Source organism: Grampus griseus (assembly GCF_964374135.1).
Source record: "Grampus griseus genome assembly, chromosome: 12".
Taxonomy (NCBI): Eukaryota; Metazoa; Chordata; class Mammalia; order Artiodactyla; family Delphinidae; genus Grampus; species Grampus griseus.
The window spans coordinates 26668675-26682324 of record NC_139006.1 but is presented as its reverse complement, the minus strand read 5'-3'; the positions used below and the strand labels follow the sequence as shown (position 1 = coordinate 26682324).

The following is a 13650-nucleotide window of genomic DNA, read 5'->3' as shown; positions in this document are numbered from 1 at the left end:
TTCCCGAGAGCCCCCTGCTGATTTATGGTCCTCCAGGGGGAGGGGAGTTATGGCTGCAAAGTCCTTGCTCCCTCCTCCTCTTCCTCCTTGTTGGGGGTTGGCAGGCTGGGTGGGGTGGCTCTCAGCTGGTTTCCAGATGGGCCTGGTGGAGGGGGTTCTGGGGGTGGGACGTAAGGGGACCTGGCGGTGTCCTTGGGCGTCTGTAGCTGCCTTTGTCTCTGAGGTTGTCTCTGTCTCTAGGCCTGTCTCTGTCTGCCTCGGGCTCTGTCTCTGTCGCTCAAAGCCCCCCTTCTCCATGGCAGCACCGGTGGGTGGGGGTGGGAGCTGGTGATTTATCACCCGCTGCCTGTCCTCCATCGGAAACGCTGGGGGTGGGCGCAGACTCTGCGCTGAGCTATGGGCCCCCAGGGCCCCGCCACCCACGCCAGTGTTGTTGCTCCGTCTGGGCGGCGCGCCCACCCCCCATCATGGCCAGGGCTTGGCCCCCAGCCCTTCCCAGGGCCTCGTCCGCGTGGGCCCCTCGAGTCCAAGCCCAGCGAGCGGCCGGCCCCTCCGCAGGCAGGAGGCGCCCACTGGGGACCCGCACTCCGCCGCCAGGTTGGTCAGGAGGTGGCGGATCCCATGTCCCACTCCCTGGGCATCCGGGAGCCAGCCAGCCTCTCACGGTCCCCTCCACGCGGCCTCGCAGCCCCCGTCCGCCCGGTGCACACAGCAGGGACTCAATAAGTGTTTACGGAACCAAAAAGCGGTGGAGGGCGGAGGGCTCACCTGGGCTGACCACCCCCCCAACTCCCCTCCGGCGGAAGAGGTCCCTTATCTTCCCCGCGACCGGCTGTCAGCGCGCTGCGGGGGCGGGGGGGCGTCCCCTCGTTCTCCCTCCCCGCCCCGCCCCCACGGCCGCGATCTGCGGACCCCGGGGCCCGCCCCCTCCAGCTTGGGCAGGTCCTGCTCTGAGCACCGCTCCCCGGCGAGCCTGGTGTCTCTGCGCCCTGCGCCCCTCCGCCCCGGGAGCCCTGCACAGGCTCTCCTGCAGGTCGCGAGCGCCCTCTGCTGCCGGGCTGGGGTCGCGCGCCCGGGGAGGACGAGACACAGGCATCAGCCCATTTCAGGGATGAAAACACCGAGGCTCCCCGCACAGGTCAGGGTTTTGTCTAACTGCGCCGCCGTCTGGCCCTGCCGGGGCTCACTCTATGCAACCCCTCAGTCGCCGCTCACTAGCCAGGATGTGGTTTGAGCCCCGGGGCAGTCTTAGGGTCCTGCACCACGTGTCTGGGCAGGGCAGGGCCAGGACGCGCCCTGCTGAGGACATGTTGAGTGGAGGCCTTGAATAGTTAGGACATAGAGCAGGAAGGTCATGCCTGCCCTGGGAAGGGCTGGGCCTTGATCTAAGACTGGAGGTCCTGGGAGCCACACCACTGGCCACCCCCCTACCCCCCGGGAAGCTGGGGGGCCAGTCTGTGGTCAGGGGATCCTGGGGCTGCAGGGCAGGGGGCCCTGAATCAGCCAGCCTGGGGGCTGCAGGTATGAGGGGTTGGCAGAGCTTTGAGTGGACCCTGACCTGTTCCCATCTGGAAGGAGTCTGAGGCCCCAGAGGGGACCAGCCTATCAGTGGGGAAGGGACCCTGGGGCAGGTGTGTCATCCATGAGATGGAGGACAGTGCTGGAGGGAGGGGCACCATAGGCCCTGGAGCTGGGGGAGGGGTGTCCACTCCTCATTCAGGGTCCCTGAGCTGGAACTGTTCCAATTCCCCACACTCTGGAGACTGAGGCCCCAGGGTTAGTGTGTGGAGGGTCAGCTTAGGGTCAGGATTGGGACTGGGGGCTCCAAGCAGGCTGGGCCAGGTCAGCCAGCGAGGCCAGGCCGGCATCCCCCTGTGGTCAGTACCTTGGCCGGAGCCCATCAAAATCATGGAGAACTGGCAAAAGGGAGGGGCAAGCCTGGAGAAACCATGTGGTTCCACTGCCCCGTTGTCCGAGTGGGAAGTTCTTCCTTAAGTCTGACCACACTGTGATGCCAGCCTTCTCCCTCTTTCAAAGAAGCTCCAGTCTTCTGCATCTCCTGGCCCTCGGGGCCCTCATGCCCACCCTCTCAGCAGGACACTGGCCGTGGAGCTGGGCTCCTGCTCACCACTTCTCACAGCTCGTGCTGGGACCTTGTCCCATGGCCCAGGGGGGCCTCCTTCTCTTAGCTTGGGGTCACCTAGGACCCCAAGGCCACTTTCTCTGGGCCCTGCATTTGCCCCCCAAAGTCCTCAGTGAGGAGGAGAGTGGGTCCCAGGGGCCTGGTTTCAGCTCTGCTCCCAGTGCAGCCATGGAGAAAGCTATGGGGCCCAGCAGGGAGACCCGCTTCTGGGATCTGGTTTCCTCCTCTAGAAAGTAGGGGTGACACCCACTTCCTGCACCACATTGGGGCTGAATTTAGGGGGTGGCCTCTGACCCACACCAGGGGCTCTGGGACACTCCCTGGGGAGGTAGGGTGGCAGTTTATTTGTACAAAAGGGGCCGCTGTCCCAGATGTGGTGATAAGGCTGGATGGACGGCCAGACAGTCAACTGCAGCCCACAATGGGCCGGATGCCATGCACCTGCCCACAAAGGAGGGGGTGGCTCCTGCCTCACGTCCCACCGGCAGCCCTGAGATAGCATCAGCCTGACCGGAGGGCCATCTGTCTTGTCCCACAAAGGCCAGGACAAAGGCCGTGTCAGTGGCAGCCTCCCCGACCCGGTCAGAGGAGCCGGGGGCCTTCCTGTGCCAGGCAGCTGGGGCTCAGGCCCGAGGCTCCTTGTCAGGGTCCTGTTTGGGGTGAACAGCAAGCAGCCTTCATTGTTCACAGGGCCAGACAGGTGGGGGCCACACCTAGGGCGGGAGCAGGACCCCAATAGTGGGAAATGCATCAGGCCCTCTTTGGGTCCGCCAGGCCCTCATTAGCACCTGAGCCTCACTGGGACACCCACAGAGGATTTCCAGGCCCTGGTGGCTCAGCCTGGATCCAGGGCTGGGACGGGGAGACAGGGACTGAGAAACAGTCAGAGGTGCCTTCCTGCAGGAGGCGGCGGCCAGGTGGAGGACACAATTCAGAGACCTGCAACCCCAGGTGCCTCCTCACCCCTGCAGGGAACTTTACGTGGACCCCAGCTCACAACGCTCGCTCCCTCCTCACCTGCCCTCCAGAACTTCTCTCTCAGATGCCCCGGAAGCATCTGCTGGGCCACTCGACCGCCCTCACCATCCCCAGTGCACCCCTGATACCCTGAAAGCTGCCTGTGTGGCGCAGTCACTGCCTTCAGGGAAACCTCACACCCTGGACTGTCCTCAGAGCCACCTGGAAGACCCTCACTGACTCCCGGAAACCGCCACTCTGAGCATCTGCTCTTTCTGGCAACTACACTTCCTGTGGGGTCCTCACCGTCCCCACACTGTCCTGTCCAGTGTCCTCACTGCTCCACAGTGTCCTCACTGTCCACTGTCCTCACTGTCCCCTGTGTCCTCACTCCCGCCAGTGTGGGCACTGTACTTCCAGCTCTTCTGTGCCTTCTCACTAGAACTTCTGGGAGAGTCGGTGGCAGGTGAGTTCACTCCCAGACCTTGTGCGCACCCCAGAAGGTGATTTTGGGTGTATGAACATGCGATGTGTCCCCTTGAATCATCCCCGGAGCTCTTTCTGGGTGAAAGAGGGGGGGATTCCGAGTCGCACGGTGCAGAGATCGGTCGGATGGAGAGCAGGGTTTATTCGCACTGGAGATGGCGTGGGGGGCTCGACTGGTCTGGGCAGCGGCTCGCCCCGGGCCCGCTTCGGCATCCAGGTCCAGGGGGTGCGAGCGTGTCGCCAGCGGTGCGCGCGCAGCAGTGGGGCCCCTGCGCGCGGCCGCGGTGGGGGGAGCGTCTGGGAGATCGTGTGGGCGGAGGATGCGGCCGGAGCGGGGGGCCGTCAGCGGGCCGGCCGCACGGCTCAGCGCCAGTCGCTCGGCTCGGGGGTCGCGGGCTCCTCCGCCAGCGGGGTAGTCAGCGGCCACCGGCGCGCGGCGCGGGCGCGCAGCCTCCGCAGGCGGCACAGCAGCAGCGCCAGCAGCAGCGCGTGCAGCAGCCCAAGGCAGAGTAGCAGGAGCTGCGCCGCTAGCGCCCCGCGGCAGAGCGCGCCAGGCGGGCAGGCGGCGCGCAGCTCCTCCTCCGCCAGGTAGGACAGCAGGCGGCCCCGTAGCGCGGGGGGCGCGGCGCAGCGCAGGTCGCGGTAGGGCTCGCGCTCCAGCCGGCCTGCCAGCCAGGCGCGCAGCGGCACCAGGTGGCAGTCGCAGCGCCAGGGGTTGGCGCCCAGGTGCACGACACGCAGCACCGGCAGCACGTCCAGCAGCCCTGGTGGCAACGCCGTCAGGTTGTTGCCCGTCAGCACCAGTTCGGTCGTATCTGGCGGGAAGGCGGCCGGCAGCGAAGCCCACGTCAGCCCGCGGCGCCCGCAGTCCACGCGCGTCCCCGCGCAGCGACACGGGGCCGGGCAGCCAGCGGCCGGGCGGCCCGGCGGCGCGAGCAGCAGAAGCATTAGGCTCAGCGCCCCGCGCGGCCCTGGAAGGGAAGCGCCGTGGTGAGCCCGGCCCTTGGGGCTCCTGGGCGGGGTCCCGGGGCATCCGCGTGCCCCCCATCACCCGCGAGCCTCTCCACCCCGACAGCCCGGCACCGGCTGGAAGTGCCCTCTAAGTCTGACCCAAACCTCTCCCGACTACAGCCCAGAGGACAGAGCACCTCCCCACCGGACTCTACTCAGGGAGCGGCCTGGCCCGGGCAGACCCCAGACTCACCGGAGCCCATGGCGAGAGGACAGCGGTCCAGCTAGCTCTGGAGCGCCAGGCAGCAGCCGCAGAACCGGGCGATAAAGCCGCCCCGCCCCTGCCAGTCCCCGGCGCACCCGCTGAACCGACCACAGCCCCGTCGCAAATAACCAGTAGGCCAAGCCGGCAGCGCAGATAGAGCGCTATCGCCAGGCTGCCGGCTGACCGGGCTTCCGCCCCACTCGCTCCCAGGGGCGCACGGAGCACTTGGACACCCTCTTCGACGTTCACCAACATTGTTCTCCCGTCACCAGGACAGGACGCAGCATTCACAACTGAACAAACTGGAGGATGGGGCTTGGGGGCAGGGATCATGCGGGTGGAGGGATGGGGGACCAGGGGCTCAGGAACCCGGGGCAACAGTGCTGCTGCGGGGAACAGGCCTCCAGCGACCAACAGGGAAGGGTGGTCCAGGGATGGGGGTTGCCAGTTTGCCCACCACCCACTGCTCCTGGAGCCGGGCCATGGCCGTGGGGGAGGGGCGTAGGCAGCCCCATTATTCCTCCCCAGCAGCCAGCTGGCCTCCTAAGGTCTGGAGGGATCCTAATTGCTTCGGCTGTCCAACCTGCCCGCTGAGCTACCTGGTGAGTGGGTGAGGAGGTAAGAAGGACCTGGCCCACCTCAGCACAAAGTGAGGGCTCCCAAGTTCACTCTGCAGCCCTGGGCAGGGAATAGGCCCAGGATCCTGCGGACCTGCTCCCCTATTCTGCCTTGGTTTACCTGCCCATCTGAGTAGGGCCTGGAATCTAAGTGCTGTGACCTTCTGGGTTGGGGGGAGATCTCAGAAGTCACCACTCAACTTAGCTCCTGCTCCCCCAAGGCCAGAGAGGGCTGGCTGTGGGGGCCATTGTCCAGGCCCCTTGGAAGCAGACACAAATGACGGGAGGGGCTGATGCTGAGAATAAATTAGGGCTGGCTGGGGGCTGCGACCCCGCGTCTCTGGGTCAGTTCAGGAACAGTAGGAAAAAGTCCAGGTCTGGGCCACTCTGCAATTGGGGTTGTGTCCAGGCCTGTTAGCGATCCAGACGAATCCGGTGTCGAGTCCAGGCCAGTCGGGGTCCAGGGGTGGGAAGGGCCAGTCTGGAAACTGGCAGTATATCCATGGAAAAGTGGGGCTGTGGTGGGGTCACTGGTCCTGCATTTGCTGCTTCATTTTCTGCAGCATCTCCTGCATGCGCCTTAGCTAGGGGGGCGGGGCAGGAACAACGGAGGGTGGGGTGAGAAGTGCAATGGGACGGGCCTGGCCCTGTCCCCACCCCCAGCCCCTGCTCCTCCCCTGCTGCCTACCAACCTCCTCATCCTTCATCCTGATGAGCTTCTCCGTCTCAGCATCGGGGGTTGGCAGTGGCAGGATGGGGATGGGGCTCTCCATGCGGCTGTCCTGCGTCAGTTTGCTGCAGGGTGGACACCAGGGAGAAGCTGCTGGGGGTTGGGCTGACCCTCGATACCCTGTGGCTCCCACACCTCTGGGTGGGGGTCAGGGCAGGTCCGAGGGCGGGTGGGTCACGCACCTGGTCATCTGCTGGATGCAGTGCGCTCGGTAGTTCTCGTAGTGCACGTCGCATGTCACGTCCTTGAGGTCATGCATGTGTGTACGGATGAGCATGTTGCGAAGCTTCACGAAGTCGCAGTGTGCCTGGTTCTCCACTGTGGGCGGGGGCAGGCGGTGGGTGAGGCGCCGGCCCAGGGGAGCCTTCCCACCCAAATGCTGTGCCCCAGGCCTCGACTCACCCTCCACGATCCCCCAGGGGTACAGACGCCCCCGGACCCGCTGCCCCTTGGCCTCCACCACCGTGTTGCTGCCGATGACAGCGAAGGGTGCGCTCTCCTGGGGGGGCAGGTGCAAGGGCTCACTCCCAGTTAGCATGGGTGTGGGGTCAGTGGTGGGAGAGGGGCATGGGCACTAAGCACCTGGCCCGCCCCTCCACAATGACCCTCAACAAGCTCTCCCCAAAGAGACCCTGTTGTCCCCACCTCTGGCCTCTCTGTTGCCAGCTGAAGCCAGAACTGGTACAGCTTACACCTTAGGGCTTTTGCTGGGCCGTGCCCATCAGATGTACACCCCCTCCTGATACCCCCACCACCAACAGCCACTCCATCTAGTGCCTCCCCATTCCTTTCCCAGGGCAGAGCCCATGCCTCCTGTTAGTGATAGCCCTGCTGACTTCGGGGTGAAAGGTCCACCCTGCTCCTGGCTCGGTGGCCACCTGTCCCGAGCTTGGGCTTGCCATCACCACTCTAACCCCCGGGGCACTCAAAGCCACCCCCCCTCCCCCTGGAGCTCAGAATTCTGGGAGCCAGGACATGCACAGGCCTGGGGCCATTGGACTAGGCCCTTCTGTGGGTGAAGCATGGCGAGGGGGCTGAGAGAAGGGCCAGGGTGGGGGCCTGGCCAGTGGCTGTGCCTTTAGATCCTGGCAAGCATTCCATGACCTATTAACTACATGGGGACCCAACTACACAAGCCAGCGGGGGACCTGGGCCGCCCTAGCCCCAGCCCCAGGTGAAGACTCTACGGCCTGGACAAAACACTCCTGCCCCCCAGGTCAGACCTGGGCCCGGGCCCTCCTCCCGACCTGGTGTAAAGTGGCCTCTGGGTCCCTCACCCCCAGTGCTGCAGCCTCACCTTCAGTTCCCGGTCCTGCTGCTTAAACTCCTCGTCCTCGTCCGAGTCACACTCAGGAAACTGGTAAACGTGGATCCCAAACTTGTCGATCTCCTCCCGGATCTGCGGCAGGCAAGGGCCATCAGGTGAGGGGCTGGTGCCCTTGGCCCCACCAGAGTCCCCGCTGCGCCCCGCGACCGCACAGGCTCACCCGCTCCTTCAGCTTCCGGATCTCACCGGGGACGAGACAGTCGGCTTTGGCAATGAGGGGCACGATGTTCACCTTCTCGTGCAGGGCTTTCATGAAGCCCACGTCCACTGGCCGCAGCCTGTGGAGAGCAGCCGGGGCGAGGGGCTCATGGGGTGGAGGTGGTGGGAGGGGGCGCCGCAGGGATGGGCAGGACCCGCACCCCTGGCCCGGGGTAGCCACCTACCCGTGCCCAAAAGGGGAAATGAAGTACAAGCAGCAGTGCACACGGTTGTCCTGGATGTTCTTGCGGTTGAGGCCGCTCTCGTCCCGGAAATACTGCTCAAACTGCTGGTCCACGTAGTCGGTGATGGGCTTCCAGCTGGGGGCAGGGGGCACATGAGGCCAGGCTGGTGGCTGGTGGCCAGGGGCCAGGGCAGACCGGGCAGGCCTTCCTCACCACTCAGAGTTGTTGACGGCGTCCCCGAAGCCTGGTGTGTCCACAATGGTGAGCTTCAGCTTGACCCCCTTCTCCTCAATGTCCACCGTGTGCTTCAGGATCTCGACCGTCTGGCTGATGCGCTCTGTGGCAAGGCGGGTGGGGGGACAGACCCTCACAGACCCTCTGTGACCCTCACTCCCACCCCGGGCAGCCCAGACCCTTGTTCTCATCCCTGGCTATGTGGCCCGGCGGTGATCTGGACCCTGAACGGGAGACCCATGCTTCGGGGACAGAGGAGCAGGGCTGGACCTGGAAGGAGCCCTTGGAGAGGTCACCCAGCAGGGGATGGTGGCAGCGCCAGGGCCGCGTGGGGCCCACTCACCCTCAGCACTGAGCAGCTTCCGTTCCTTGTACAAGTCAGTCAGGAAGAGGCTGTGGACCAGTGTGGACTTCCCCAGGCCCGACTCCCCTGCCCACAGGTGCAGTGAGGACGTCGGGTCAGGTCCCAGGCCCCAGACAGAGCCTGGCTGCCAGTGCGCCACCCCACGCCCTGGAGGCCGGCCCACTCACCCGCCACCATGAGCGTGAAGTCGAAGCCCTTCTTCACAGACTTGCGGTGCACCTGATTGGGCAGTGTGGCGAAGCCCACGTACTGCTTGTCGATGTCCTGGCGGGGGCGGGCGGGTCAGGGGCACGCTGGGGTTCCTGGGGCAGCCCGGTGCCTTGGCCCCTACCCAGCTCAGGCCAGGGGGCAGCAGGGCAGAGTCCCCAGGGAGGGGGCATCTCAATGGCAGAAGTGGGTGAGGGCCTGTGGGCAAAGGCCCTGGAGGTGGAAGGCAGGTGGGGGTGGAGGGTGGAGGCGCCCGCGAGGGCTTCGCAGGGACCGAGATGGAGTCTGTGTGCGTGTGGAGGGAGGTGGCAGGCACAGCGGGCAAGGCGGTGTTCCCCCTTGGGCGGTGGGCAGAGGGCACCAGGACCCAGACCCCTCACACACGCCCAAGGCCCTCAGAGGCTGGAGAAGCCCCCACCTCAATACTCACCCCTCCCGAGTGTAAGGGGTGGGAGGCCCCGTCTGGCCCCGATCCAGCCGCGGGGGTGGCTGGCTGCGGCGACGGCGGAGCAGGGGCTATTTATAGACAGCGGCGCCCAGCCTCCCGCGGCCTCCGGCGCCCACCCCAGGACCCCGGCCCTGCGGCTCCCGTCGCATCCCCAGTCCGTGCGCGGGGGGCGGGCGCACAGCTGACCCACCTTCCGCTCCCCTCTCCACACACACCTTGAGCCGCCTCTGGGCCTGGGTCCGCGGCGACAGCAGCTGCTCCACCAGGCGGTCCTGGGGTGCCGCCAGCGAGTCCATCGCAGCGACCCCGGGACCTTGCCCGCTGCGCTGGGGCCCAGAGTGCGTCAGGCCCACCCGGCGTAGCTGTGCGCCAGGGGCTCGCGCGCTGTGCGGCCCCGAGGCCCTGTTCTCGCCCCCGGGTTACGGGTTACGGACGCGGGAACCGAAGCCCGGAGGGGCGGCGCTCACGCGATGCCGGGACCCCGAGGCCACCAAGCCGCTCGCCGGCCCTAGGCGGGCCTGCCCCTGGCACAGGCGGGCCCTCGCGCCGGAGAGGAGCGCGCGGTCTCCGGGAGACAGTCGCCTGGAAATTGGGCCGCGCGGGCGGAGCCACGGAGCTGAGGAGGGCAGGGCCCAGCTCGGCGGGCTGGCGGGCGGCTGCGCGCGGAGCGGCGCGGCTCAGGCCGTCAGTCCAGCGACTACACAGCCGGGTGGGCGGGGGACCGGGTCCACGGCCGGGTCTGCGCTGCCGCGTCCCGCCTGCCAGAGGGCGCCCGAGTACGCCCCCATCCACGCGTGCGCCCGCGGGAGCCCGCCCTGTCCCCCTACTCTCCCGCGGCGGTGTCACAGAGGCGCCCCCAGCTACCCACCGATGCACGGCCCGCCCCTCGCGTGTGTGCGCGTGTGTCTGGAGAATTCTTACCGCCGTGGCCGCCGAGAGAAGTTGGGAACCTGCGAGGGCAGAGCCCACCTCCCCACCCAGGCCCGCGGAGGCTTACGTTTGGGGAAGGGAGCGATCAGAGCACTAGATGCCCAACCCCTACCCCCACCTCTGCAAACTTGGAAGCTGTGGCCAGTGCGTAGCTCCACAAACCCGCCGGCCAGCCCTGCGCTGCCACCTCTGCCCCCAGACAGCCGCTGCCAGCAGAGGTAGGGGGTGCTGGAGTGAACCCTTCCCCCTAAGGGGGACACTCCCTCTGAGCTTCCACCCTGCTCTCACTTACAGGACTGGGCAACACAGGGCCTGTAGGGCTCCAGCCAGCTCAGCCCTCACACCTGTGCGGCCACTCCAGGGACCACAGGGGTCTCCTGAGCCCCCAAACCCTTCCTCACTGACCCTACCCGCAGGACCCACCAGAATCTGAACAAGCCAGCACCAGCCCGGTGGCAAGGGAGGCCTGCAAAGGAGCTGGGGATCCAAAGAGACGTGTCCCTGGACTGTGCGTCAGTGGGAACGGGAGGCCCCACAGTTCTCCCCCACCTAGGCCCTCCCTTCTTGGCTCCCCGCTTAAGGGGCCTCTGTCCCCCTGTCTAGGCTCATGCTGCTGCTGTGTGGCCTGGAGGCCGCTGGCACCTGGGGAGGAGGGGTGGGCCCGCTGCTGGGAACAGGGGAGCCTTTCATCCGAGAGGGGGGGGAGCCACAGGCCCCAGCTCCCCAGTCCGCCCCCAGCCCTGGCTCTGAGAAAGCCTCTGCGCTGGCCCCAGCCCTCCACCACGCAGACCTGCAAGGGGCCTTGGGGCTGAGTCCCACCCAGCCTCCACCCCCGGCTCCAATTTAGACATGGCCCCTCAGCCCACTTCCTGCCCAGACAGGCTGACATCTCGGGCCCAGGGCATCTCCAGGAGGACAGACAGAGCTGGCACCCCACAGCCTGGTGCCTGATGGGCTCGTTGCCCCCAGAAGGCCTCAGTTTCCCCATCGGTAAGGCACAGCCTCAGTGGAGGTCCGGGTCAGGGGGACAAGACCAGCTCCCTGCCTGCCTGCCCTGTCCCCTGACTTCGTCCAGATGGGGCCTGGGGATTCCCTGGGGGATCCCCAAGGAAGGGGCCCTTCCACTCCCTTTCTCTGGCCCCCGAGGCACAACAAATACTCCTCAGGACTTCCCGAGCCACAGACACTGCTGCACCCACCTCCTCCCCACCTCCTCCTGGTGCCTGACACTCTCGAGGCATTTCCATTCTTAGAACCACCCCAGCTGCCAGAGCCAGTGAAGGCCCCACCACTGCTAGAGATGGGGTGGGAGTTGGAGGAGGGAGCACAGAGGACCACCAGAGCCCTCCCCAGTGTCTGAGATGGGTGGGCACAGAGGGGGCCCACAGAGCTCCCCTGCCCCCTTTCCCAGAGTGCAGACAGACTGAGTCTCAGTAACACCAACCATGGAACAGCAAAGTTACTGCAGGCTTCCGGCTCCCCCAGACCCACGGGGAGCCTTCCCCAAACACCAGGCTCCCTGGCCCTGCGCCCAGGGAACCCCACACCCCACCCGCATAATGCTCTCTCCCTCTGGTCCTAGGAGCAGGGGACAGGTAAGGCTGGTCCTAGCTGAGCTCCAGGAGGGGTAGACAGGCCTGAAGGGGCTCGAGCCTCAGCAGGGGGGTCCCTGAGTGCCCGCAGGCCCAGGACAAGGGGGGCTGGTCTCCCAGGCCTTCCCTCTTTCTCTCCCTTGAACAATAGCTTGGTGGTAGTGTGTCCCTGCATCTCTTTCATTGTTTGACCCGCCATGATGGGGAGGCAGCTCTTGTCCCGGGCTCCCCGGGGAGCCCCTTGCTGGCAGGATGAGGTGGTCGTGGCCCCTCCCTGTGAGCCTCACCCGTCCCAGGGTGGGGCGTATCCCTGCTAGGGGCCTGGCACTGGGCAGGAGTGACTCCCAGCCCCCACCCCACCTGCTGGGCCACTCCTGGCCCGCCTGCCGCACCTAGGCCAAGACTTCGGGTTCCACCCAGCATCCACCCAGGGTGTGAGCCCCCATCCCAGACGAGGGTTGCCAAGGCCACCCTGATGCCAGAGTTGGGCTCTTCTTTTCTGCCCTAAACATGGCTGAGCTCAAGCCAGAGAGGCCCCCAGCAGGGCTGCCCCAGAACCCCCAGCTCCCCCCGGTTACCCACCCCCCCACGCCCTCTTGGGGTCTCCTAGCTGTTTAAACCTGACCTCAGCTAGGTTCACAGCGAGTACCCAGGCCAGCCTCCTGTCCGACCCTCTATTCCTGGAGGCTGGGGTCTAGGCCGGCCCTTTGAGAAATCGGTTTGTACCCCCTAGATCTGAAGACTGGTGCTGGGCACCGGGATGACTCAGACCAGGCCCTGGAGACTCCCAGTCTGGGGAAGAGGCCTGGCCACAGATCAGCTCACTCACATTGGTGTGTGTGGAGAGGAGGCATAAGATGCAGAGAAGTTGGGTGGGGTGGCCAGAGGTTCCCCTGTGGGGCTGCTCAGGGACTGGCCCTGGCTGGTGGACTCAAACCCCTCCCCCCCAGCCCGTGGCCTTTCATGACCATGGTCTCACACAGGACCCCCAGCACACGGCCACGGGCCAGGTCAGCAAAGAGAGGCTGGTGCTGGACCAGTGGGAGAGGGGCACCCGGCCCATCCCCCATCCGGGGAGGAGCGCACGCCATGCCTCGAGGGTCAGGAGCCAGGCCCGGAGGCACTGCGGCCGCTCCTCCCCTCTGCAGCCCCGGGTTGGCGGCACTGCCCAGGCTGACAATCGGTTATCGGTTATCGCGACAGAGCGGGATGACGGCCGGCGGGGGCGGGGTCGCGTTGGGGCGCCGCGCGTTGGTGGCACAATGGGTGACAGCGGGCCAGGTGAGCGACGGCGCACACGTACCTGCTTGTCCTCTGCGGGGTCGGGTGGGGTCGGGGGTCGGGTCGGGGTCCGGGCCCGGGCCGGCGGGCGGGGGAAAGACCGAGACACACGGTGAGAGGCGTGTGGGCGGCGGGGACAAAGGAGTGCGCGCGCGCGCGCGGGCGGGCGCCGGGCTCACCTGGGGTCGCCAGCTTGCTCTTGTACCGCAGGCCTGTGCTCATGGTGGCCGCCGGGGGGACGTGCGCGCGGGCGGGGCGGCGACGAGCGGAGGCCGAGGCCGGGCTGCGGGGTGACCGGCCCCTCCGCGCCGCCGCCCGCCCCGCCCGCGCTCCCGCCAGCCAATCGGCGCCCGCCGCGCCCACGCGCGACCCGGCGCGGCCAGCGGGGGCGGGGACCCAGGCGCCCCTACAGACCCCGCGCCTGCTGCCTGGGGCGACGCCCTCGCCTCCAGCCGCCCGGACACCGCGAGACCCGCTCTGCGCCCACCCCCGCGGCCGCGCCCCCTGCCCACCTCCCCTCCCCGCTGCCGGGCCCCTGCGCACGTACCCCGCCCTCCACCCCGTCCCTGCCCACAACCCGGCCCCCTGCCCAGACCCGGGCTGACTCCTCTGCCTTCGTGGGACCCCAGTCCAGGCCTGACCTCTGGCCATCCTTGGTGTGGCCCACCTGTAAAGCCTGCCCCTGGGGTCTCCCGCCTCATGCCACTTCCCCGCCCCCCCCCCCGGCATGCTCTG

General features: G+C 67.0%; 2 protein-coding genes across 5 annotated transcripts; both read right to left on the bottom strand.

Moving 5' to 3' along the window:
* Window positions 1-3809: 3809 nt before the first annotated feature.
* Window positions 3810-4800, bottom strand: GP1BB (glycoprotein Ib platelet subunit beta; the record flags this gene model as incomplete). Its single annotated transcript, XM_082668472.1, has 2 exons — window positions 3810-4557; window positions 4791-4800. 2 exons carry the CDS (start codon window positions 4798-4800, stop codon window positions 3950-3952), a joined length of 618 nt encoding a protein of 205 aa, XP_082524598.1. The 3' UTR covers window positions 3810-3949.
* Window positions 4801-4978: 178 nt separating this feature from the next.
* SEPTIN5 (septin 5) lies at window positions 4979-13137 on the bottom strand (the record flags this gene model as incomplete). Of its 4 annotated transcripts, XM_082668428.1 has the most annotated exons (12): window positions 4979-6003; window positions 6112-6214; window positions 6332-6467; window positions 6552-6648; window positions 7447-7548; window positions 7637-7754; window positions 7860-7994; window positions 8073-8196; window positions 8437-8523; window positions 8625-8721; window positions 12938-12948; window positions 13095-13137. In XM_082668428.1, the coding sequence occupies 12 exons, from the start codon at window positions 13135-13137 to the stop codon at window positions 5947-5949; spliced, it is 1110 nt and encodes a 369-aa protein (XP_082524554.1). In that variant the 3' UTR covers window positions 4979-5946. The 4 variants fall into 4 exon arrangements, with proteins under 4 accessions (XP_082524554.1, XP_082524553.1, XP_082524551.1 ...); XM_082668427.1 differs by lacking the exon at window positions 12938-12948 and having other exon boundaries at window positions 13095-13114; XM_082668425.1 differs by lacking the exons at window positions 12938-12948; window positions 13095-13137 and adding an exon at window positions 9328-9545.
* Between the last annotated feature and the right edge of the window lie 513 nt (window positions 13138-13650).